General features: G+C 61.6%; 2 protein-coding genes across 7 annotated transcripts in view; one reads left to right on the top strand and one right to left on the bottom strand.

Annotated features, from left to right (window-relative positions):
• The first annotated feature begins 1,519 nt into the window (after positions 1-1,519).
• On the top strand, positions 1,520-10,046 carry COMP (cartilage oligomeric matrix protein). Its single transcript, NM_001098565.1, is given in 19 exon segments — positions 1,520-1,634; positions 1,890-1,975; positions 2,212-2,263; positions 2,710-2,882; positions 3,536-3,673; positions 3,920-3,994; positions 4,083-4,241; positions 4,319-4,423; positions 4,514-4,621; positions 5,181-5,340; positions 6,171-6,289; positions 6,530-6,582; positions 6,675-6,856; positions 6,970-7,148; positions 7,275-7,323; positions 7,729-7,925; positions 8,458-8,630; positions 9,626-9,765; positions 9,858-10,046. Coding segments are annotated over 19 exon segments (2,274 nt in total). The 5' UTR covers positions 1,520-1,555; the 3' UTR covers positions 9,905-10,046.
• A 433-nt stretch (positions 10,047-10,479) lies between these two features.
• CRTC1 (CREB regulated transcription coactivator 1) overlaps positions 10,480-25,316 on the bottom strand; it is a 99,348-nt gene continuing 84,511 nt past the window's right edge. For 2 of the 6 annotated variants that reach the window (XM_024351528.2, XM_016935539.4), the window contains 5 exons: positions 24,064-24,372; positions 21,265-21,369; positions 17,829-17,915; positions 16,994-17,174; positions 10,480-15,644 (listed from right to left, as the gene is read on the bottom strand). In XM_024351528.2, coding sequence (XP_024207296.1) covers positions 15,433-15,644; positions 16,994-17,174; positions 17,829-17,915; positions 21,265-21,369; positions 24,064-24,372 — 894 coding nt within the window. In that variant the 3' untranslated portion in view covers positions 10,480-15,432. The remainder of the gene's footprint in view (positions 15,645-16,993; positions 17,175-17,828; positions 17,916-21,264; positions 21,370-24,063; positions 24,373-25,316) is intronic. The other 4 variants (XM_024351531.3, XM_024351529.3, XM_054673527.2 and 1 more) reach the window with 2 other exon arrangements.

Genomic DNA, 25,316 nt, shown 5'->3' with positions numbered 1-25,316 from the left:
TCTGAGTCTAGATTCACCCCTGCCCTCGGGCAGTGGCCTTAGGCCAGTCACTTTTTCTCTCTGGGCCTCAGTTTCTCTGTCTATAGAATAGAGGCTGTGAGTACTGGAAGGTGGGAGTGGAGAGTGTTAACTGATTCCAGGAGGTTAAGGGGTTTTGTAACTCCAGAGTGTGGCTGGCCAGTTAGTGGTAACTTTTATTTTTATTACAGGCTGTTCCCACAGCAGCTGGAGCACAGTTTGGAAGGTATGGCACAGCCTGGACAAACAGAAGCCCCGGACCTCCCCTTGCTAGAGCCCTTTAACTTGCTCCCCTCCAGATGGGGGCCTCACACCCCATTGCACAGATTGGAAAACCAAGTGGGCCTGTCCCCTTGGACAGGGGTTGGGGCAAGATCCTGAACGCTGTCCCCTCCTCCACCAGCCGAGGGACCACGGGGAGGGGAGGGAACACCAGCAATGAGTTGGGTTGGGGGGAGTCATTTGCAGCCCTCCAGCGTTGGGGCCAGAAGCGGCCTCCTTGGACAGAGGCAGGAAAATTGAGAGTCCCCGGTCTCAACTGCCCCTCCCCTATTTTCCATTCATCATCATAATCATCATTACTATTAATCATTAATTAATAATTATTAACTTATTACCTCCATTGTGTAAGGGAGGAATTACGCCCGGGTAATTTTTGTACTTTTAGTAGAGATGGGGTTTCACCATGTTAGCCAGGCTGGTCTCGAACTCCTGACCTCAGGTGATCTGCCCGCCTTGGCTTCCCAAAGTGCTGGGATTACAGGTGTGAGCCACCGCACCCGGCAATTTACCCAGTTTTGAAGCACTTCAGGAGGAGTGGAGGGCCAGTCAGTCTGATCCATAGTGGGTGGACCTATTTTTTCAGACACTGGTGACTCTGTTTCCCCAAGTGTGAGCTGAGAGCGTGGCCATGGAGCCTGCCTTGTTTGGAACTCAGGTTTGGCATACAGCAAGCACTCAATCAATCAATCAATCAATGAGCTGAATGCTATGGCTGGATCCTGTAATCCCAGTTATGTGGGGAGTATCGCTTGAGGCCGGGAGTTTGAGACTACTAGCCTGCACGACATAGCCAGACCCGGTCTCTAAAAATAAAAATAAAAATAAAAATAAATTAGCTGGACTTGGTGGTGCACGCTTGTAGTCCCAGCTACATGGGAGACTGAAGCAAGAGGATGCGATACAGCCACACCCCGTCACACACACACACACACACACACACACACACACAGACGCACACACACAGTGAATGAAAGTGGGGGCAGTACCCCCTGACTCCCTGCCCCACCAGCTCTCTCCACAGACCCCGGGACTCAGTTTCCCCACCATGTCGAATTCAGCCGCGGGCGACTTCGCGGGGCATTCCGGGCGGGGACTTGAACGCAGGGGCCAGCGCCATCTGTTTACCTTGAGGCTGGACGTTGGGCAGGGCTGTGGTGGGCCGTCCCTGGGGCCGGCCGTGCCTTGGGGATAAATAGGCCCCGCGGGCCTCGTGGGCGGTAGAAAGCGAGCAGCCACCCAGCTCCCCGCCACCGCCATGGTCCCCGACACCGCCTGCGTTCTTCTGCTCACCCTGGCTGCCCTCGGCGCGTCCGGACAGGGCCAGAGCCCGTTGGGTAAGCCGCGTTAGCACCCGCGCCGTGCCCACGGCCCCACAACGGACTGTAGGACCCGTGAGAGGCCCGGGATCCAGGCTGTTTGGGGCTCACGGACTGTTCGTAGGGGACGTGCCGGGCGCAGAAAGCAGGTGGCGGGACCGAGACTAGAGGAGCGCAGTGGGGCGTCGGAGGTCCGGGTTCGCTGCGACGGTGGGAGTTGGTGGTGGGATTCCCCGGCCCCATGACGCCTCACCAGGTCCCCTGCCGCCGCAGGCTCAGACCTGGGCCCGCAGATGCTTCGGGAACTGCAGGAAACCAACGCGGCGCTGCAGGACGTGCGGGAGCTGCTGCGGCAGCAGGTGCGGGGCCCGGGTGCGGGGCAGGGAGTGCCAGGGAACGGAAGGGGGTCTCAGTTCCCAGCGAGGAGAGAGGAAGTACCCGAGAAGGTGGAGAGGAGATGGGGAGGGAAGGGGGTCGGCGGGTAGGGAGTCCTTGGCGAAAAGAGGCTGTAGAAAGGGACCCCGGGGTAGAGAGAGGGGAGACCCGAGGGATGAGGAGAGTTTGGGACCCCGCTGATTCCATCCCACCCCTGCAGGTCAGGGAGATCACGTTCCTGAAAAACACGGTGATGGAGTGTGACGCGTGCGGTGAGCGCGGCGGGGCGGTCGGGAGAGAGAAGAGACGGGAGACGGAGACACAGAGACAGAGACAGAGAGCCAGGGAAAGCTGGGGAGGAAAAGAGACGGAAGGAGATGGAGGCTGACGGAGAGGTGGAGAGACGAACGGGAATGGGATGGGGGGTGTAGAAACAGAGACAAAAACAGACAGAAGCGGTGCGAGAGTTTTGGGGAAGTGAGAGACGCCACGGGGCAGAAAAGCGGGACAGAGACTCAGAGAGAGACCGGGGAGACCCTGCGGTCAGAGCGCGCAGCCTCTGGGGCGGGATCGCGGACAGCGCAGGATTTCGGGCCGCCCCGGGGCGGGGGGTGGGGGGGAAGGGGAAGCCTCCAGCCCCGGGGCGTGGCCATGATAGACTCTGCCCCCGGGCGAGCCACCGATCAGCCCCGCCGCGTCTCCCCCCTCCCCCCCGCAGGGATGCAGCAGTCAGTACGCACCGGCCTACCCAGCGTGCGGCCCCTGCTCCACTGCGCGCCCGGTTTCTGCTTCCCCGGCGTGGCCTGCATCCAGACGGAGAGCGGCGCGCGCTGCGGCCCCTGCCCCGCGGGCTTCACGGGCAACGGCTCGCACTGCACCGACGTCAACGAGGTGCGCTAGCCCCGACACTCCACCGCCCTGACGACTCCCTCTACCGCCCCCCAATCTCTCGCCGCCCGGGAGACCCCTTCCTCCACTGGGAGTGTTCGCCCCGAAGAGCCTCTCACCTCCGGGGGCGCACGGCCAGACTACCTCCTTACCGCGGGGGGACGCCCAACCCAAGGACCATCCCCGTCACCACCCGGGACGCCCGCCCCGACAACCCCCTCCATAGCTAGTGACGCCCGCCCCGAGGACTCCCTCACCGCCAGGGGTGGTCCGCCCCAGCTACCCTCCTCGCCGCAGGGGATCGCCAGTCCCAACGACCCTTCCACAGCCAGGGAACGCACGCCCAGACCCCCCGCCACCGCCGGGCACGCACGCCCCGACGACCCCTGCCCCCCTCTGCTGGGGATGCCCGCCCTCATCCTTCCTCCCCTCGCCCATGAGGGAACAGCTCTCCTCTCCTCTCCCGGTTGCGCCCTTGCCGTCATCAAGGCAAAGTCGTGCCTGACCCCTGCGACAATTGCTTCCATCTCACGTGGCGAAGAGCTCCAAGCACTGGCATATGGCCCTTGAACTTTCCACATCCGAGACACTACGAGGTGCGGCCCCCAGGGCCCAGCTCGAAGCCCTCTGACCCTCTGTGGCCCCTCCTCCCCCAGTGCAACGCCCACCCCTGCTTCCCCCGAGTCCGCTGTATCAACACCAGCCCGGGGTTCCGCTGCGAGGCTTGCCCGCCGGGGTACAGCGGCCCCACCCACGAGGGCGTGGGGCTGGCTTTCGCCAAGGCCAACAAGCAGGTGAGGGGTGTGGGGGCCCCATTTTTGGAGCAGAAGGGAAGGGGGCGTCCATTTTGTTTACCAGTAAACTCCTCTTCCAGCCTCCTTCCAGCGGGAGGGGTGGGGAGAGGAGGGGTCCGCTGCGCCAGGGCTGATCGGTTTGGGGCAGGATGGAGGGGAGAGGCAGGATGCGGAGGAAGTGTGGAGGAGGTGGGAGGTCCGGAGGTGTCTGCGTGGGGTGGTGACCTCTGAGTTCCCCTCCCCTAGGTTTGCACGGACATCAACGAGTGTGAGACCGGGCAACATAACTGCGTCCCCAACTCCGTGTGCATCAACACCCGGGTAAGGCCCGCTGGGGAGGAAGAAAGGATCGCGGGAGGTGGGGCGAGCGGCGGGCGGCCTGCGCTGACCTCCGGCGGCTCCGGCGCAGGGCTCCTTCCAGTGCGGCCCCTGCCAGCCCGGCTTCGTGGGCGACCAGGAGTCCGGCTGCCAGCGGCGCGCACAGCGCTTCTGCCCCGACGGCTCGCCCAGCGAGTGCCACGAGCATGCAGACTGCGTCCTAGAGCGCGATGGCTCGCGGTCGTGCGTGGTGAGTGCGGGCGGGCTGGGCTTGAGGCGGGGTTGGGTGGCGGCCACTCCAGGGCACCCACTTACACTCTCCCACAGTGTGCCGTTGGCTGGGCCGGCAACGGGATCCTCTGTGGTCGCGACACTGACCTAGACGGCTTCCCGGACGAGAAGCTGCGCTGCCCGGAGCGCCAGTGCCGTAAGGTGGGTGGGGGCGGAGCGGGGCGGGCCCGGGCAGGAGGGAGGGCGGGACTTCATGACCGCGCCCCTCACACCTTCTGTGCCCGCCCCCAGGACAACTGCGTGACTGTGCCCAACTCAGGGCAGGAGGATGTGGACCGCGATGGCATCGGAGACGCCTGCGATCCGGATGCCGACGGGGACGGGGTCCCCAATGAAAAGGTAGATCTACGGCTCGGCAAGGTGGTTCACTCCTGTAATCCCAGCACTTTGGGAGGCCGAGGCGGGCGGATCACGAGGTCAAGAGATGGAGACCATCCTGGCCATCATGGTGAAACCCCTCCTCTACCAAAAATACAAAAATTAGCGGGGCGTGGTGGTGCACGCCTGTAATCCCAGCTACTCAGGAGGCTGAGGCAGGAGAATCGCTTGAACCCGGGAGGCAGAGGTTGCAGTGAGCCGAGATCGCGCCACTGCACTCCAGCCTAGCGACAGAGCAAGACTCTGTCTCAAAAAAAAGAAAGAAAGAAAGAAAGAAAGAAAGAAAGAAAGAAAGAAAGAAAGAAAGAAAAAGAAAAAGAAAAAAGAAAAGACAGAGCTGTGAGCGGGGCCTAGGGAAGTGGGATGGGGCGTGGCTTGGATGAGGGGCGTGGCCTCCGTGGTCTAGGAGGGGCGAAAGGTTCCTCGCGGAGGAGACGCGTCCTCGGAGATTTGGGAATCTGAGGAGTGTGACCTTTGCCTTCTCGACCTGATCTCACCCTTAACCCACCCTGTCATCCAGGACAACTGCCCGCTGGTGCGGAACCCAGACCAGCGCAACACGGACGAGGACAAGTGGGGCGATGCGTGCGACAACTGCCGGTCCCAGAAGAACGACGACCAAAAGGACACAGACCAGGACGGCCGGGGCGATGCGTGCGACGACGACATCGACGGCGACCGTGAGCTCGATGGGGGTTGGGGGGCGAGGAGAGGCGGCGGGCACCGAAGGGCGGGATTCGGCTCCGGGGCGGGGCTTGGCTGGTTTTGGAAGCCGGATGGGGTAAGCGGACTAGGGCGCCCTGGACCAAAGACCATGGTGGGGCGCCAGAAAAATGCAAGCTGGGCTGCAAGGCCAGGAAAAACGCAGGGATATTTGGAAGGGAAGGTGGTCCCTGTGTCAATGCCGCAGGCAGGAATTAAGAGGACAAGAGATTCGAGCCTGGGGTTTAGGACCTGGGAGGTGACAACTTTACAGATGGGGACATAGGGGCTCAGGGTGGCACACACGGGCACCCAGCTGAGCCACCCTGGGAGTGAGAGCCCGTCCCCCTCACTAGCCTTCCCTTGGATGGGACCATTCATTCTTAAAGTTCCTGTGGGCCAGACGGGGTGGCTCATGCCTATAATTCCAGAACTTTGGGAAGCTGAGGCAGGTGGATCACGAGGTCAGGAGTTCGAGACCAGACTGACCAACATGGTGAAACTCCGTCTGTACTAAAAATACAAAAATTTGCTGGGCGTGGTGGCGCACACCTGTAATCCCAGCTACTCGGGAGGCTGAGGCAGGAGAATCATTTGAACCCGGGAGGTGGAAGTTGCAGTGAGCCGAGATCATGCCACTGCACTCCAGCCTGGGTGACACAATGAGACTGTCTCAAAAAAAAAAAAAAAAAAAAGCTTCCATGAAGTTGGGACTCTGTTCCAGGCCAGCCTCAGGCTGGCCTCATCCTAATGAAGTCATCCTGGCCTGGTCCCAATCTTGGGGCTCTGGTCCCGTGGATTTCTGCAGGGATCCGCAACCAGGCCGACAACTGCCCTAGGGTACCCAACTCAGACCAGAAGGACAGTGATGGCGATGGTATAGGGGATGGCTGTGACAACTGTCCCCAGAAGAGCAACCCGGATCAGGTGAGGGCAGGCCAGACTCCAGCTGGGTAAGCCCTCTGGGTGAACTGCAAGTTGGATTACCCAGCCCACAGCCCAGCTTAGAGCATTTTACACTGCCAGAGAAATGACCTCCCAGTCCGAGCAGCCTGCGGTGGGGGTTTCCTTGGGGTCAGGAGGACCTTGGCTGTGCGGCTGGGTTGGGTGGGAGGCTTTCTGATTTCCTCTGTCTGATTATGGACCCCCGCATTCTGCCCTCCGCAGGCGGATGTGGACCACGACTTTGTGGGAGATGCTTGTGACAGCGATCAAGACCAGTAAGGAGGCCACCTGGGGTGAGCGTCCGGGTAGCCTTTGACAAAACGCTCTGGAGAGCTCATTGTCTCTGGATCCCACCTATCCACTCTAGGGATGGAGACGGACATCAGGACTCTCGGGACAACTGTCCCACGGTGCCTAACAGTGCCCAGGAGGACTCAGACCACGATGGCCAGGGTGATGCCTGCGACGACGACGACGACAATGACGGAGTCCCTGACAGTCGGGACAACTGCCGCCTGGTGCCTAACCCCGGCCAGGAGGACGCGGACAGTACGGCGGGGGCGGGGCCTGCGGTGGGGGCGGGGCCAGTGGGGGCTCCTGGCGCGGGGTCTACGGTGGGCGGGCCCTGACTTTAGCCCACCGAGGGGTCTCCCACCTCTCAGGGGACGGCGTGGGCGACGTGTGCCAGGACGACTTTGATGCAGACAAGGTGGTAGACAAGATCGACGTGTGTCCGGAGAACGCTGAAGTCACGCTCACCGACTTCCGGGCCTTCCAGACAGTCGTGCTGGACCCGGAGGGTGACGCGCAGATTGACCCAAACTGGGTGGTGCTCAACCAGGTGGGAGCGGGGTCCACGTGGGGGGTGATGGGACCCTAGAACCCCCACAGTGAGGCCTATGCTGAGGACAGGGTGCGTAGGGCTGTCACGGCCAGCCTGAGGCCCTCCTTTCTTTGACCCCATCAGGGAAGGGAGATCGTGCAGACAATGAACAGCGACCCAGGCCTGGCTGTGGGTGAGAAGCGGGGAGCAGCGCAATCCTGCCACGGAGCGGGCTCAGGGAGAGGGGCCAGAGAAGGGGCAGGCCCGGGCTGAGAATGGGCGGGGCCAGAAGGGGGCTGGCCCGGGCTCAGGAAGGGCGGGGACAGAGGGGCGGGGTTATATGGGCGGGCCCGGGAGGAGAAGGCGCGGGGCCAGAAGAAGGGCGGGCTCGGGAAGGGCGGGGCCAAGTGGAGCTGGACTCTGGAGGGGCGTGGCCAATGGTAGATGGGGGGCGTGGCTGAGTCCGGGCTCTGCGAGTGGGAATGGTGCAGGTCTGCAGGCAGATCGGGACCCAGGGGGCAGGTTTGGATTCTGGGTGCCAGGTTCCGGGGGCTGGGGCTGGCGTTCGGAAAGGCCACTGCTCTCTTTCCATCCCTAGGTTACACTGCCTTCAATGGCGTGGACTTCGAGGGCACGTTCCATGTGAACACGGTCACGGATGACGACTATGCGGGCTTCATCTTTGGCTACCAGGACAGCTCCAGCTTCTACGTGGTCATGTGGAAGCAGATGGAGCAAACGTATTGGCAGGCGAACCCCTTCCGTGCTGTGGCCGAGCCTGGCATCCAACTCAAGGTGCCAGTGCCGTCCGTGCCTGACCTCTGCGGTCCTCATGCCCTCCCATGACCCTCCGTAAAACCCTTTACAGCCCTTAGAGCCCCCCAGCCCCCTAGCCTCATACTATGGACCTCAAAGCTGTCCCAGCCCTCCTCTGGGCTCCCGCAGTCCCCAAATCCTCCCAGTTCCTTGCACAAATTCTCAAACATTCTCAGGGCCCCCCAGTGTTCCTATGGACCCTAAACCCTCTCGCACAGCCCTAAACTTTTCCTTAGTTTCCAAGTCCTTCTGCAGAGCCCCCCATCCTCCCAGACCCTGAATCTGTCCACGGACTCCCAAATCCTCTCATGAACCTGCAGACCACTGCTGCCCCCTGTGACCTATCCCCAAGCTGCCATTAGGCCCCTGAAGAAGGCTTCCTTGTGGGTCTCTCATCCGGATCCCCCTGGCCGCCCACCACCTGCTGCTCCCAACTGTCTCTCCAGGAAGGTGTCTAGGGGGGCTCCGGTGGCCCGCGAGGTCTCTGACCACCTTTCCTGGGTATTGGCAGGCTGTGAAGTCTTCCACAGGCCCCGGGGAACAGCTGCGGAACGCTCTGTGGCATACAGGAGACACAGAGTCCCAGGTGCGGCTGCTGTGGAAGGACCCGCGAAACGTGGGTTGGAAGGACAAGAAGTCCTATCGTTGGTTCCTGCAGCACCGGCCCCAAGTGGGCTACATCAGGTGGGGACTCCACCCTCTGTGGTGGGCTGGGCTGGGGACACACAGGCCCAGGTGGGAGTGCCCTGGCCAGGCAGGGGCTGTGTGACCCTGGTCCCCTTATCTGTACGATAGGAAACATACAGAGCAGTTAGAATGAACCTATGCTGGTCCAGGCGTGGTGGCTCACACCTGTAACCCCATCACTTTGGAAAGCCAAGATGGGAGGATCACTTGAGCCCAGGAGTTCGAGGCAGCCTGGGTAACATAGTAAGACCCTGTCTCTACAAAAAAGAAAAAAATTAGGCCAGGCGCAGTGGCTCATGCCTGTAATCCCAGTACTTTGGGAGGCCGAGGCGGGTGGATCACCTGAGGTCCGGAGTTTGAGACCAGCCTGGCCAACATGTTGAAACCCCATCTCTACTAAAAATACAAAAATTAGCCAGGTGTGGTGGCGGGGCCCTGTCATCCCGGCTACTCAGGAGGCTGAGGCAGAAGAATCGCTTGAACTCGGGAAGCGGAAGTTGCAGTGAGCAGAGATCGTGCCATTGCACTCCAGCATGGGTGACAAGAGTGAGACTCTGTCTCAAAAAAAAAAAAATGTCAGGCATGGTGGCACGTGCCCATGGTCCCAGCTACTAGGGAGGCTGAGGTCAGTTGAGTCTGGGAATTAAGGCGGCAGTAATTGCACCACTGCACTTCAGCCTGGGTGACAGAGCGAGACCCTGGCCAGGACACAGCACACAGTGTGTATCCAGCTAGAAATGGGGCCTCACCCAGTCCCTGTTTCTCAGCCTCCATTCCATGCTGCTAGCAAGCCCAGGTGCTCTGTTTAGCACCAACTATGTCCAGGGCCCTTGATGCCCACCACACCAGGAAACTGAGGCCCAGGGCAGAGGCCTCACTTGCTCCCAGTGCAGCCCAGTCAGGGGTACCCATCTTCCAGGGCTGGCCACTGAAGCTCTGAGAGGGAAGGGTCTGGCCCAGATCCCCCAGGCCTCACCATGTCTGACCCTCAGGGTGCGATTCTATGAGGGCCCTGAGCTGGTGGCTGACAGCAACGTGGTCTTGGACACAACCATGCGGGGTGGCCGCCTGGGGGTCTTCTGCTTCTCCCAGGAGAACATCATCTGGGCCAACCTGCGTTACCGCTGCAATGGTGAGCCGAGAGCCAGCGGGCCGTGGGCGGGGAGTCTGCACACAGGCCCTGCTGGCCTTCTCAGCCCTCACCCACCTGCCCTCTCCCTGCAGACACCATCCCAGAGGACTATGAGACCCATCAGCTGCGGCGAGCCTAGGGACCAGGGTGAGGACCCGCCGGATGACAGCCACCCTCACCGCGGCTGGATGGGGGCTCTGCACCCAGCCCCAAGGGGTGGCCGTCCTGAGGGGGAAGTGAGAAGGGCTCAGAGAGGACAAAATAAAGTGTGTGTGCGGGGAGTGGCGGCTGTGGTTTTTGCTGCATGGAGACAGTAGGGACGGGCCTCTGAGGGAGGGTCGGGCCAGGGAACCCCAAACCAAGGCCTCAGTGCTGCAGCTGCTGCTGAGTGCCAGTGGCCTGCCAGGGACTGTCCAACTGCGATTTGGGATTTGGGGAGGCCCCTGGGTCCACCTCCACGACCCACCACCTCATGGTCACAGGACTGGATGCCAGCCATGGAAGAGCTGAGACCCCGATACAGTGTCCGCCCCAGGATTCTGGGGGGCAGGTTCCCAGTTGTCCCAGCTTTGGGGACCCCTTCCCTTGCCTGGTCTGGGGTGTGTGTGTGTGTGTGTGTTCGGAAGGGTTGAGGCACCTGCCAGTGCACCTGCCACGCCCATGTGTCACCCCTGAGGGAGGAGGGAGGGGCTCAGAAAAAAGAGGAAGAGCCAGTGACGAAAACGTTGGATTTTTATTACGTTTCATTACAAAGGATGCAAAGGTACAAAGACAAAAGCGGCCCCGCCAGAGGATGGGGCAGGGACGGCCGAGTGTGCCCTGAGCCGCCTGCCCCCGCCCGCTGCGGCCGCCCACAATCATGGCCCACGGGATGTCCGTGGCAGAGTATACATGCTAGGGTTGGGGGAGAGCCAGCCTGGGCACAGAGGAGCACAGGCAGGAACAGGGCTCGCACCGGCGGGTTTGCATATATCAGTGGGGCCACCCAGCCCCTAGGGGACAGTTTCCTACTCAGGGGCACGGCAGGGCCAGTGGACTTTGGCTGCCAAAGCCCTCCCTCCCCAGGCCTACTGGCCAAGTCCATGGCTAAGTCCCCTCCTGGTGGGCAGGAGATCAGAAGTGCTTGATGGCTGGGCTGGGCAAGGGTTGCCCCCAAATTCCAGAACACTTCGAGATGGGGGCCATCCCCCGACCCCAACACATGCTACCTGTCCCTGGCTCCTGGGGGTGGGGTGCTGGCCAGGAGCCCAGAAGGTGGATACAGGCTCTGGAATCATCAGAGCCAGCACCACCCCAAGGCCCAGCCCCTGCCCCCCATCCTGCCCAGGAGGAGCCCGGGGCCCTGAGACCTGCAGGTTTGAGAAAGTGACAAGAGAGAAACTGAGGCTGGGATCACGAGGCACTCACTCCTGCCCCACCCATGCCCTCAGGAACTCCCCAGCACCCAGGCCTGGGGGTACAACTTACTCCACCTCCTGCTCCCAGGGGGAGAATGGTGTCTGTGGCCAGTGGGGGTGGGTGGACACCTGTGCCACACGGAAGAGTATGGGGTGCCTGACCCCTGCCTGGCCAGGACCCTGGAAGGCCAAGGGCCACAGGGAACAGGACACTTGGCTCAGGTGGAGCTGACTGGGGAATGTCCCAGGGACCCCCAAATCACATGCCGCAAGAGCCCCCAGGAAATGGAGGCCCCTGGTCCATGGTGAATGGGGGTAGAAAGAGACCCAGGTGTCCATGTAGCCCAGGCAGGCCTCCCAGGGTGAGTGAGGGGCCGAGTCTTGCCCCTGCTCTTAGGCTGTGTAGGGAAGGCTCTGGCGCCCGCACGCCCTGGCCCAGGGCACCACATGCGGGTGATGGGCCAGGCCCAGGGGCACATCTGTGCCATCGGCTTTGTGGCCCTTGCTCTGAGAGCCCCTGCGTCCCACCCCCACACAGAGGGCCCCTCGGCCTCTGAGACGGCTCCATCGGGACCCAGTGAAGGTGATGGGAGCTGCTGTTTTCAGGGCGAGGTGACAGAGGACCCCCGAATACCACTGGACCTTACTCCACCAGCCTCTCCCTGGTCGGAGGGCTCCTTGGAAATACAGAAAACTCAGGAAGCAGGTCGCAGCCCGAGTTTGGAAGGATGTTTGGTTAAAAACCAGCTCAAGGCCCACCTAAGGGAGGCACCAGAGCCCCCTCTAGGGACGGGTCCTGCCAAGGCTGTTCAGGCCTGGGATGCTGGGCAGAAGTGGCTCACACCTGTAGCCCCAGAACTTTGGGAGGCCGAGGAGGGAGGACTGCTTGAGCCCAGGAGTCCGAGACCAGCCTGGGCAACACAGCAAGACCCCATCTCTAAAAAAATAAAATAGAAGCCACCCGGCCTGGCCCCCCATGGGCCTCTGGCAGGCTCCTGTCCCACCTGACCGGGCTCAGGCGAGGTCCCAGCTCACAGCCCCCAAGCCTGACATCCAAGCCCCAGCAGGAGGGATGGATGGACATGGGGGGCCCTCCTGGCTAGGGGTCCTCCCGGGAGCTTGGCCCCCTGAAGAAATCAGGCCAAACACACTGATGCCAACACTCTCCTCCCCAGAGCCGAAAACCCACAAGCAGGGCCCTGATGAGGGCAAAGAACCCTCTTCTCTGGAGGACACAGAGAGAGGCTGAACTTGGGCTACACCCTCTGCCTGCAAGACTTGCCACCCTGGGTAGTGACGTCGGCGAAACAGGAAGGTGGGGACGCCATGCTCTCAGGAGGGAGAGCCCTGGCTGAACTTCGCCGTAGGGGACCGATGTACCCAGCAGAGGGTCTGCAGAAGCCATGAGCACATGGGTGCATGGGGAGAGCAGCCTCTAACCCAGTGTAGACCAAGCATCCGGGCCTGACCAAGGACACAGACGGCGGGTCTATGTACACGCCGCAGCCTCCCCACATGGGCCTGCCCCTCAGGAAGCGGCTCGTCAAATCACAGTATTTTCACATCACAAAGCAAAAGGCTGATTCCCTTAAGCTGTCTTGTTTCAGAAAGTCTTGGCAATTCAAGAATATGTAGTAGTGATATTTAAAAAAACCACACGTACGCACACACAAAAGGCCGTGATACAGACCCCCTGGGAGGCCCGCCCAGGTCCAGGAGGGGCATGAATCCTTCTGGAACACAGGGACGCCTGGCTGCTGGCTCCTGGCTGGGCCCCGGGTACTCGCGTGGGCCCCACTTTCCCTGGCAAGCTCGGACCTCGGTCCACCAGGTTCTCATTGGAAAAAGAACTCCATAATGGACCAAGGTCGTCACGTTAACACAATGTCACTGTGAATCTGGCTTCAGGATGCTGAAAATGGGCCACGGGCCTGGGATGCTCTGAGGTGGGCATCCCTCTTCTCCTATCTGTCCACACCGAAGACCAGAGGACAAGCAGTGGCGCCCGCCGGAGGTTGGACGGATGGGGAATGAGGTTTCCTAGCATGGTCCTCAATGCCTTCTTTTGAAAACCGCATCCAGGCGGGTTGCTTGTAATTTTATTAAGGCCATTTTTTTTTAAGTCCTACATACAAGTCTAATGGTAATCAAACTCTCCTATGTACATGTAGTTTTTCTTTAAAAAAAAAAAAAAGTCCCCGCTGTCTGCCCCCAGCCTCTGTCATGGTAAGAGAAAGGGACCTTGACCTGGACAGACCGACAGTGTCCCCCCCACACCTTGGAACAAGATGGCAGCAGGAGCAATGTGACCAGGGAGCCTTCTCCTATGAGTGGCCACTTGGCTGCTCAGACACATGCCAAAGGCATTGCCGGGCAAAGAGAGGAAGGGATGGTTGCTAGGATCAATCCCAGCTCTGAGGACAGAAGCCAGGGTGCCCAGGACCCCAGTGAAAGCAGCGGCCATGACACTACAAATAAACGGACTCAGCAGAAGGCGCTGGCCCGGCAGGCAGGGGCGAGCGAGAGCCGCAATGCAGTTTTGGGGGGATCAGAACAGCAGTTCCTATTCCAAGAACAGCAGAAAACAAAGCCAGCCCTGATGCCTCCCTTGCAGGGCCCGTGGTATGGGGAGGGTCCAGGACAGCTCCCAAGTACCCTGTCACCCTGGTCTTGGAGGTGCTCCTGAAACCTGCCACTAAAACGCACACTGCTGTGTGTCTCCAAGTCCACCTGCCACGACCCTGAGCTGCCAAGAAGGGGCAGCCAGCAGACCACGCTGCCCAAGAGAGGGGGTGTGGGCTAGGAGCCAGAGGGTAGGGTGGAGAGGGGATGAAATGCCAGTTCCACCCAGGTTCTCAGGGAGGGCCATGGTCCTCGTCTCGGGGACCCTCGCTCCCTGCCAGTCCCCCACACTCTTGGGGCAGAGAGGTCTCAGCTGCCACTGGTCATGGCATCTTCACACACACACTCTAAGGACTAGCAGGCACCTCTGGGAGAGGCTGGCAGGGCTCGGTCTTCGAGAGACCCTCAATAAAAGCCAAGGCCCCTTCCCGGAAGTCTGTTCTGTGGCCCTGACAGAGGCACCTCTGCCTACCGTGAGCTCCTGACAAGGCCCTGCCCAGCCTGACCAGCCCTTTTGTTTTGAGATAACTTGGGGTGAAACCCAAAAGCCGGACTCACTGCTTACACTCAGGTGGGTGGCGGGCTGCTTTGGGGCGCATGGCCTCCATTTCCAGTTAGCTTAAAAAATAGGTAAAGTTGGATTTCTGAAATAAAAACATGCTCTCAGGCAAGTGTTGGCTTAAAAGATTAAGCGACTCATCTACAACCAAAATGTAACTAGAAACTAAAAGGAAAAAAAAACCACAATGAAACTCCCCTGGCCACCTCTGCCTGTACCTTAAATTAACAGCATCTATGACAGGACCGGTGACCACAGTGCAGGACAGGAGGGGCCACGGATTGTAAAGCCCCAAGAGGTAACCCCTGCCTCCGTGTTCGACCCCTCACGGGGCCTTCCGGTCACTTCCCGGCAAAGGTGGCCACCGATGGGCCTGCCTGCGGTGAGGCAGGGCTTCGAGGGGATGGAGACAGGGCGAGGAGGGTCGTGGGGGGGTCCGCCGCCCTGCATGCTCTGTCCACTTTGCGCCTGCCCCGGTGGACGCCAGGGCTCTGTGTGTGCTCAGAAATATAAAAGACAGCCGTCAAAATAGTGTTTATTTCACTTTGCGTCTGCCCCGCGCTCTGGCGCCTCCTCCCTGGGGCGGCGTGGGGCTCACTCTCTACCTGACCACGGGCTGGGGATGGCGGATGGGCTGGGGGACCGGGAACCAAGGAAGGCAGTGAGAGCTGGACAAACAGTCGGAAAATGCGCCACGGCCCACAGCCCTGGCGGACCATGCGCGCCCCTCCCCTGAGCCTGCCCGCCACGCCGGGAGCTGACACTTCCCGCATCTTACAGGGGACGGCTCAGGCCCCGGGGCTGGGGGCGAGGGAGCCAGTGCAGGGAGGGTCTGCAGGGGCGGGAGGCTCACGGCCTCCGATCCCAGCCCAGCCCTGGGCGGGCGGGTGGGTGGACGGCCCGGCTCGCGGCCTCGCGATTGGGCTTCGCGGGAGGTGGACAACCGGGGGCGGGCTGGCGGGGGGCGCTTGGCGGCATTGCAAGCTCAGAATCACAAGCTCGGCCGTTGGCGAGGGACGGAGCGCAGCCGTCCCCGGGCTGGGGAGGCGCCGTCGGGACGGCTGAGCGGCAGGGTGCCGGCGTGCCCGCTCACAGGCGGTCCATCCGGAAGGTGTCCTCGGTGGCTGGGTCGGCCAGAACCATGTCGGGGTCGTTGAGCATGTGCAGTCCGTCGAGGGTCAGGGGGTCGATCTTGAGTTCGTCCAGGGGAAACTGGCTGTCGGAGTCGAAGCTGACGTCGCCGACCCCGGCCAGAGAGCTGGTCAGTTCTTTAGAGAGGCTGGGGGGGGACTCTCCTGTCACTGGGGGATGGGGTGGGGACAAAAGGCACTGCTTAGCCCTGGCTCCATCGCTCGCATCCATGTGTCGGACCAGGCATGCCCGCCGGGCGACTCTGTCCCCTGGGTATGCTGGCAATGTCTGGGGACATTCCAGCTGTCATGACTGGGGGAGGGGCCAGCACATGAGATGCTGCTCAGCACCCTACAGTGCCTGGACCCCAGAGACCAGTCTGGCCCTAGATGTCAGCTCCAGATGTCAGGAGCACCAAGGAGAAGCCTCAGGCCAAGGGCTGTGTCACTGACGCACGTCAGCATGACCTGGCGGGGGCAGGGACCTCCCCGGCTCCCTCAGCCATGAGGGCTGCTCGGCACGAGTCACTGAGAAGCAGGCTGGAGTGACTGTGGGGACCCAGCTGCTGCTAGGGCTGGAGGGAATCCTCAGTTCCCCCACAAAGACCCGGGTTCAAACCTAGGCTTCCACCTACACTCAGGTTCCAGGTCTGAGAAATGGGGCTGAAACGCCCTGTCTTTCTGGGCCCTTGAGGCCATTGCGGGGGTCAGATTCTGATTCTTCTCCTGAGTCTGAGGCTGGCGCGTCCACCCTTGAATTTCTCGTCAACTGCTGCCTACACCCGCAGGGTGGGAAGGAGGTGCTGGATTCTGTACTCAGAGCCCAGGCCACAGTGGGGGAGCACTAAATACGGACACTTCCAGCCTGGAAGAGGCCGGTGAGGACTGCCAGGGGGTGCATCACCCTCAATCCAGCAGCCCTGACTCATAAGGGAATCATCTTCTTCAGCAGGGAGACAGGATCTGGGTTCTGTGCTAGATGGAGCCGGGTCTTGCTGATATGTGCCATGCAGGACGGGGCTGGCTTGTCCCCAGGAGCCCAGGCGCCGTGCTCAGACTGCTTGGGCGTGGTTGTCACGGTGCATCACGGCCCTGACCTGTTAGCTGGCTGCCCAGGCTGGGCTCACCAGACAGGGCCCACCCCACAGCCGTCCCTGACCCTGGTGCACATTCAGCTGACAAGTCAGTGGCCTGGGCAGTGGGCACCGTGTACCCGGCTGCTTGACCTTTACCCGGGCTGCTTGGCCAGACAGGAGGCCGCCGAGAGGGGAGAGTGACCGTCTCTATCCTATGCACGGGACGTCTGGTCCAGAGGCATCTCCCTGGCCTGGCCTGGCCCGAAGCCCAGGAGTGAGTCAAATTCGGGGGAGAGGGGGTGTGGCCTCCTCGGGCCCCCATCAAGCTTGGGTCACAACCCCGGCCCTGTCAACCCTCCTGCTGCGGGACAGCAGTCTCTGGCTGTCTCCGCACGGGCTGAGGCCCCTTGGGGCGCCGCACACGCGCCCCCGGCCTGGCCTCACCTGTGAGGATGATGTTGGGGATGCCACTGTGGCTGGCGTATCCCAGCTGCTGCGAGTCCGGCAGGCTCCCGTGGCTGCCGGTGAGGCCCATCATGGCCGCCTGCGAGTAGTTGAGTGTGGAGCCCGGGCTGTACAGGCTGCTGGAGCTGATGGCGTTCTCCATCATGTTGAACTGCTCCAGCTGGGAAGGGAGGCACACCGGGCTGTGAGGGCCACCGCGGGCCTGCCCAGCTGGCCACCCCAAGCCCCTGGCTGCTGTGGCTGGCCTGCCCGCAGCTGGGGACTCTGTCCCTGCAGGATGCTCGGCACCCAGGCTGCCAAGCACGAACCCCGCTCCGCCCGCCACCTGGGGCCTCCCCGCCACCCTAGAGACTGGCTGGATGAATGGATGAATGGATGAGCAAATGAGTGAGCAGCTCCAGGCTGCCACCAAGCCCTCTGGATGCCCCCGATCCTGGCCTCCACGCAAAGCCAGCACGACCTCCCGGGAAACCCGCGTGCACGGTCCATGCCGAGGCGCCGCGTCCACAGCCACGGTCCCATCCCTGTCTGGCCCGGCGTTTGCTGCCTGCCCCCCCTCACCCTCTGCCCTCGGCCTCCGCTCTGTAGGTGGGCAAAGATGCCAGGGGAGGCAGCGCTAGGCCACCCCTGCCGGGGACTCAGCCTCCATAGCCCGCAGATGGGATGGGGCGGGGGCCGAGGGGCAAAGCTGAGGGGCAGGCACGGGCCCCCCGAGCACGTGCAGCTCTGACTCGCAAGGCCCGGGTCCCAGCAAGGGTCCCAGCAAGCATCTGTCCTGGGCACTGGCCGGCTGGCAGCCTGGGCGCCCGCTCACCTGGTGGGACAGAGCATTGGCCTGCCTGGCCGCCATCTGCTGCTCATAGTACGCGTCCCCAAACACGCTGCCCAGGGTGGAAGTGTGCTGCAGACAGAAGAGAGGCCTGCTGTGGTCACGGCCTGAGGCCAGGTGGGAAGTCGGCACCTCCCAAGCCCGGCTGGAAGACAAGAGGCCCCTGGAACCTCCCAGATGGCAGGAGGCTGATGATGATGCTTATTTTGGGGTTCCAGAAGTGCCCCCCAATCCTGGATGACTTTTTTTCCGCCACCTGCTCCTGGGAGGCCTCTGCAACCCGAAAGCCCCTTCCCAAGGCCCCATCCCCATCTCCTCTCCTCAAGCCTGGGTAAGGCAGCCTCTATCTCCATCACAGGGAAGTTGGGGGCCACAGGGATGAGGAACCCCCACCCAACAGGCCCCAGAGGAGAACCTGTCACCAGGGCCAAGGCGGGAAGTGCCCAGACGTTACATTCAGGACAAAAAGTGCACTTGGTGACTCCTGACAGGAGACAAAGGACACGACGCAGGCCACGTACATGGACAGGATGGGCGCGCAGAGCCAGCCACCAGCTGAGAGAGCACAGGACAGGCACAGGGAGAGCCCCTGCCCAGGGCTGCCGGCCTGAGGGACCCGGGGCCCTACTCCTGCTATCTGAGGCCAGCAGGGCTCTCAGAGGCAGGGTGACAGGGGCTGTCCCTTGACAGGAGCAGGGGGCTAGGGGACCTTATGGGTGGTGGAGACGCTAGAAAGGAGACACTCGGAGCCCCTGCCCAAGAGATGGTGGGATGAGGTCTGGCTGGGGTGTGGAGGCGAGGAGAGGGTGGCCGTGGACGAGGCCTCGGGAACCCCAGCTGCAGTGTGACCTTGTGGCTGCTGGAGGCCTGGCAGCATCCAGGGGGCTGGGAGCTCTGGCTAGTGTCCCCAGGAAGCCACTGCCCCACAGCCATTCTCAGAGCTATAGCGTAAGGCATGTGCCCTATAAGGCGTCCAGGTGAATGTCTCCACAGACCCAAAGCCCTGGCCCTCTCCCTTGGAGCTCCCCATCTGAGCTTTGTTCTAGAGCGATCCCCTTTGTTCCAGGAAGACCCCAACGCCTGAGTCTCTGGCCTCAATCCCAGAGAGGGGCCGGCCACAAACCCACCAGCTGCTCCTGGTGGTCAGTGGGCAGACAACAGAGACAGACACGCTCACCCTGGGGCGAGGAGGCTTGTGAGGTTGGACGTCCCACTCAAATGCCAGAGAAGAGGTAAAAAGGTGACCCAAGGAAGGGAAGGCCAGCACGTGTGGCAAAAATGCTATCTTGGCCCTAAAAATCAACGGCTTCAGGTTTTGGAAACAAGGACCGCAAGCTTGCGGCTTGGTTTGCCCGAGGCGAGGGAGGCAGGCAGGCAATAGGTAATGTCCTGGCTGTCGTAGAGCTGGTCCGAAGCTGGGTCTATCCTGGGGCTCGGGGTGTGGGGTGGGACCAGGCTTCCAGGACAGCGCCTGATCCTGTCCCTGTGGGCTTGGGCTCAAAAAGGCCTGGCATACACAGGGGAACACAGGCTGAGGTTTCCCTGTGAGCCTGCCGTGAGGGCTTGCCAGAAAGGTGAGCCTGAAGTTGGGAGAGAGCCACAAACTGGACCAAATGGTAGCTGCCTGTGGCCCAGGGCCTGGCTGGGGTGCACACAGTGGCTACTCAAGGCAGGACACAGCAGGTGTGGGGTGGTCTGGGCCTGTGGGACCGATGGGTGAGTCCTCGGAGACCCAGTGCAGAGGGAAGGCAGGTCTCGGCTCCACCTAGAACCATCTGCCCGAGAGCCCCGTACTGATGTCCCTATACCTCCATGAGCCGCCTGCCTCCTGCATCAGCGCACGACGGACACCAGACACACAGACATGGGCTTGACAACACCGCCACCTGCTCGCTGCCCAGCAGACTAACCCGCTTTGGCTTGGGGCCCAAAAATTCACCAACCATTCCAGTGACTCTCTCCTGAGAGAAACTGGCTCGACTCCTAATTCCTGTCCTGTCCTGTCTCACATGCAAGAGGGACCTCACTCAGGAACCAGCCCCACCTGGGCTGCCCACCTGGGACAGGCCTCACCTGCCGCTTCTCCAGCCCCTCCAGCCCCATCCCCAACAGTACCACACGACGAGACCAGACACGCTGCCAGAGCCCGAGAGCTCAGAGAGCCAGTGCGGGCAGACCAAGCATGCGCAGACACCAGGCTGACCCCCATACCTCCCCGAGACCACTGCTGCCCACCAACTTGCCTCCAGAACACGGGGCTACAGGCAGTGGTCCCAGACGGCCCTTGGCTGATGGGGCAGATGTCCCTATACACGTGTGAGAGCTGGAGATGGGGGCAGAGGGGCTTCACTGTCCTTGTCTGTGGCGCTCACGGTTTGCCCTGGGACAAGGGAGCCCGACCTCAGCCCTGGAGGAGCGACCCTTTTATCTAGCTGGGAAGTAGGACGAGAGCATCCCCTCTACAAGGGACAGGGATGGCTTCAGGGCCCTGGGCACAGCAGTGGCTGCTAGGGGTTTCTCAGCTTGGTGAAATTTCAGGGATGAGATGGTCCCAGGATAGCGGGGTTCTGGGAAGGCTCTGCTGCCAGGGTAAAAAAAGTTGGCAGCTGGATGTTGGCCTTGTGGGCACCCCTTCTCCCGGACAAATGTTCTAGATGGAATGTGGGGTCTACTGGCCACACCTGATGTCAAAGTACAACAGGAGGAGGCTGAGTGGGGAGCCAGGCTGGCCGCTTCCACTGGCCAGGCAGAACGAAGGGGCATTCCGAGGAACCTGAACCTCGGAGTGGCTGGGGCATGAGCAAGCCAGGGTCCTACGGTGCTGGGTGCAACAGGAAAACCCAGGGCTGATGGGTGAGGTTTGAGGCTGACCTCAGTCTCCCGTCTGTGGAATGGGGACAAGGGCCCTGAGACACTGCAGAGTGGCTCAGAGAAGCCTCCTGGGCCAGTGGTTCTGGAGAAACACAGCTGCCTATGGGGTGAAGGGGAAAGCAGGGCTGCAGTCAGCGCCTTCCCTGTGGGCGGGCCAGCCATCTCAGCTGCACCCCCAAGTCGGGGGGGTCCCTAAAGCTCCAGCTCACGCTCTGGGTGACACACTGGGTGTGGAGGGCATTGTCCCTGGGCCACTCAATGAGGACACCCAGGCAGGGCCACAGCCATGGCTAATGTCACTAATGCACACCCCCACCTAGTGTTCAGCAGAGGCAGGCTCTGGCGGCTCCTGGGAAGGACCCTGTGGGGTTCCTGCCCTGGTGCAGCCTGGTAGGTGCACAGCTGAGGTCCGATGGCGTGGACGGGATGGGATGCATGAGGGCATGCATGAGGAGCGATGCATGAGGACAGACAGTGGGCAGGGAACACACGGGGCATGAACAAGACAAGCGTGGAGCCCACAGGCCAAGGGGGAGGCGGCGCCCCTTACTTGCGGGGAGCTCCCTGGGGAGAAGCCTTGATTGGAGACTGGCGAGGTGGGAGACTGGTTGGCCGGGGAGCCGGCGCTAGTGCGGTACTGCTGCAGAGCCGGCGCCTGCGATGACAGACAGATCAGCACGCCGCAGCCCAGCTGCCCAAGCCCGGGCTCCAGTCCCTGCTTCCCGGGAGCAGCCTGATTAGCCCCCAGGCAGGTCCCCCTACCCCTCACACCTTGGTGATGGTCGCCACCCCACTGGTAGGCAGAGGAGCCTGGACACCTGCAGGAAAGGTGGGTACCTGAGCCCTCTGGGGAGCTGCCCCCGAACCCAGGAAGGAACGGCATGGAGGGTGAATAACTGCCCTCCTTCTTGGAGCTACAGGAGGGTGATCAGAGGGTTGGCCCTGACTCAGCAGGCTCAGAGCCATATAGCAACATGTGCACTCTCATGCATGCACACCCACACAGACACACCCACGTGTACACATATCCACACTAGAATATACATACCCACACATGCACACCCACACAGACACATGCACACACATCCACACACACACGGACACCCCCACACATGTGCACATATCCACACATGAATGTACATGTCCATGCATGCACACCCACACATGCACACACACGCATACTCACACCCACAAATGCACACACAGGCACACATCCACACACAAACGTACATACCCACAAATGCACACATGCACACAAATGTACACACCCACGCATGCACACCCACACCCACATGCACACCCATACCCACATGGACACACCCACGCATGTACACACCCACACACACATATATTCACACACCAAAATGTACACACCGTGTGCACACACCCACACAAGCACACATATCCACACACAAATGTCCACATATCCACAAATGTCCACACATCCACAAATGTACATACCCACGCATGCACACATGCACACACATCCACATGCATGCACACCCATGCAGGTGCACACCACATACACCCGCACCCACCCACTTGTGCACACCCACAACCCACACACACACACCCCCATGGGCAGGGAAAACCCAAGGCTGCCTCCTGTTCCCGGCTCTCGCTGACTGTGTGCCCTGGGCAGGTCCCCTGGCTCTCTAAGCCCCTAAGTCTGCAGCCCAGCAGGTCTGGCCCACCTCTGGGGGTGGGGACTGAGTGAAGGCCATCTTGCTGGTAGCCCAGGCTCCCAGCATGGCGCAGTCACTATCCCTGCCCTGCTGCAGGACAAACCTGCCTGGGTTATGCCATCTGAGACCTGCAAGGGGCAGTCACTTCCTCCACCTGCTCGAGGGACGAAAGGCCCGGGCATCTCACTGCTATGACCCAGAACTTTCAGAGGCAGGTCGGGCCAGGCCAGGCCCTGGATTCAGACCACTCTCTTGTCCTAGCACGGCCCAGCCATGCTGTGTGCCTGCAGACAACTTGCCTGACCTGTCTGAGCCAGTCACTGAATGAGGCCCAGCCTGACCGGTCCAGGGCCTATAACTGCTGTCTCCCCCATGTCCTTGGTGGCGCCTTCTGGGCAGTTTGGGGTAGGGCTTGAGTCCAGGTGGGGCGGGGTGGGGTAGGGCGGGGGGTTGCGGGTAGCTCGCCTGTGTGGGTGATGGAGGTGCCAGCACTGTTACTTAGGGATGGCTGACTTGGGCCTTCCTGGAGTTGGAAAGGACAAAGGGATCAGAGGGAGATTCTCATTTGGGTGAGTCTGTGCAAAAACTCAGAGTCCCCCCTCAACCCCAGGAGGCTAGAAGTCCTTGAAGTGGGGGCAGGAAGCCGTCTTTCTTGTGTGAGGGTGCTGGACATGGACAGCCTGACCCAAGAGCCCTAGAAGGGCCGTCCCTGCACCTGGCCCAGACACCCTGTGCCTCCAAGAACCACCCAGCTCCAAGGCGAGGCCCCACCTTGGGAGCCTCCCCCAGGACCTTCTGTGTTTCCACCAAAGAAAGGACTTGGGCACTCTTCCACCCAGGGGCCGTGGGTGGTCCCCTCCGTGAGGTCAGAGCAGCTTGGGAACACGGGTGTCTACCCACAGGCTCACCTGCCTGCCCCACCCAGCTCAGGCGGCTGTTCTTTGCAGAGCACACAATGTTTGGAGGACATTTAGCCTGGGGCTGGCAGTCGGGGTCAAGTGGGAGGACTCATTGTGCCCGGAACACAAGTCCCTGTTTCCCTGGATGTGGCCCAATGCAGCTGTTTGCCACCCAGCCCGCACCGCTGGAGCAAGCTGGACCACCTGTCTGGACAGTCAGGAAGGTTTGTGGGTACGGGGTTAAAGCCCAGCCTTTGTCTGCCTGAGCCGGCCCTAGGCAGAAAGTCCAATGGTCTGAGCTGCAGCCCCCAGCCCTGGGCCCCAGGCGCTGTGCCCAACGGGCTGCCGCCTCTTGGACTGGCCTCGTCTTTCCTTCTCTGACAAGCTCACGTCATCCCCGGCCCCCGGCCTGCGCCCTGGCCCTGAGAACGCCGTACTCTTCTTGCCTCCTAGGAAGCCTGGCTTCAGGTGGGAGGGGCCAGAGAGGCCAAGAAGGGGTGCTCGGCAGTTAAACATGGGGTGGCCCACCTTGGGTGGAATCTGGGGCCAGCCACCTGCTCGTGCCTCAGTTTCTCCATCTCTACAGGGAGTGACAGTCTCAGTTTGATTCCAAGGGGTAGCCCCGTGGAGAGGTGGGCCCAGGCAGCGTTCGCTGGGGCTCTGACCCCTGGCCCATGCAGCAGGTAACCCGACTGTTCTGTAGCCCCCGGGCTGTCCTCTACAAGACCCCCAGTCAGGCCCCGAGGGACCCCACCCTGGGCTTACCGAGGCGATGTCGATCCCCATCGATGGCTGGCCAGGGTTCTCTGGGGGGGACTGGGGGAGAGAGGACGGTACCGTGACCGCAAGCGGGGGCGGCTGTGGCCCACGAGTCAGGCTGGCGCTGGGCAACAGGGGGCCGCCAGGGGGCAGGCGGACGGGCGCCTGTGGGGGTGGCGGGGGTGGTGGCTGCTGGGACGCGGGTGGAGGAGGCGGTGGGGGCTGGGGCTGCGGCGGTGGCTGCTGGGAGCCCGCCTGGGTGAAGAAGGCGTAGGGCAGCTGCTGCTCCAGAGACAGGGCGTCCATGGCTACGGCCTGCAGGAGAGGACAGCGTCAGGCGGGGCGGGCCCTGGTTGTCAGCGCCTGGCCCCCTCGGGCCCCCATAGCCTGGCATGCTCAGCAGGCGAGGTGGAAGGGCCCTGTGATCACAGGCAGCCCCTGGGCTGGGTGCTCCTCATAATGAGGGAGCCCAGGCTAGAGAGGGTGGGCCTCACGCAGGGCCCCAAGGGGGTCAGCTGGAGCTGGGCAGGACCTGACCTCCTCCAGCTTGTTGTGCCTGCACCCGCACTACATGCCGTGCAGCTCAGGCCAGCCCACCAGCTGCAGGGCAAGCCCAGGATGGCCATCCCTGGTGGCTCAGTGAGCAGCCAGCTCCCAGCCCCTGTGGGTGCTGCGGGGAAACCTCAAGTGATCCACTGGCCTTGCCTTCCCAACCCCCCCCACCCAAAGCCTTGCCCACTCTGGGGATGCTGGAGAGGCTGGGGTTGCTGGAGATACCAGCATGGCCCCTCACCAAGGGCTGGCTCAGGCCTTCGCAGAGCTGGAAAGAGGAAAATCAATAAGAGGGAAGTGTGTGACGTTCACTGTCTGTGTGGAAACTCACAGCCAGGGGCTACCAAGCTGACAGTCCTTGGGAAAGGTGGGGTCCCTGCCCTCTAAGAAAGGCTGAGCGTGCCCAGGAGCTATGGAACAAAAACCACTTAGCAGGATGCCCGGCCTCTGAGGACCAGTGGGTCATTTGTGAAGAGAAAGGAGTTTCCAGATAGAGGGAAGGGGCAGGTGTCAGATTAAGACAGCCTAGCTCACAAAGTGGCTGAAGACACAGCTGCCAGGAGCCAGTGCCCACAGCTCTGTCTGGATCTTGATCTGAATAAGACAGCTTTGTAAGCAGACAGGAGACATGGGGGCCGAGGGGCGGGGAGAAATGGAGTCCGGGCCGGGCATTGCCAGGTACCAAGGAACTACCATTAACTTCGTTG

Source organism: Pan troglodytes, chromosome 20 (genome assembly GCF_028858775.2).
Source record: "Pan troglodytes isolate AG18354 chromosome 20, NHGRI_mPanTro3-v2.0_pri, whole genome shotgun sequence".
Lineage (NCBI taxonomy): Eukaryota > Metazoa > Chordata > Mammalia > Primates > Hominidae > Pan > Pan troglodytes.
The sequence above is the reverse complement of the archived record's forward strand: the minus strand, read 5'-3'. Positions and strand labels throughout refer to the sequence as shown.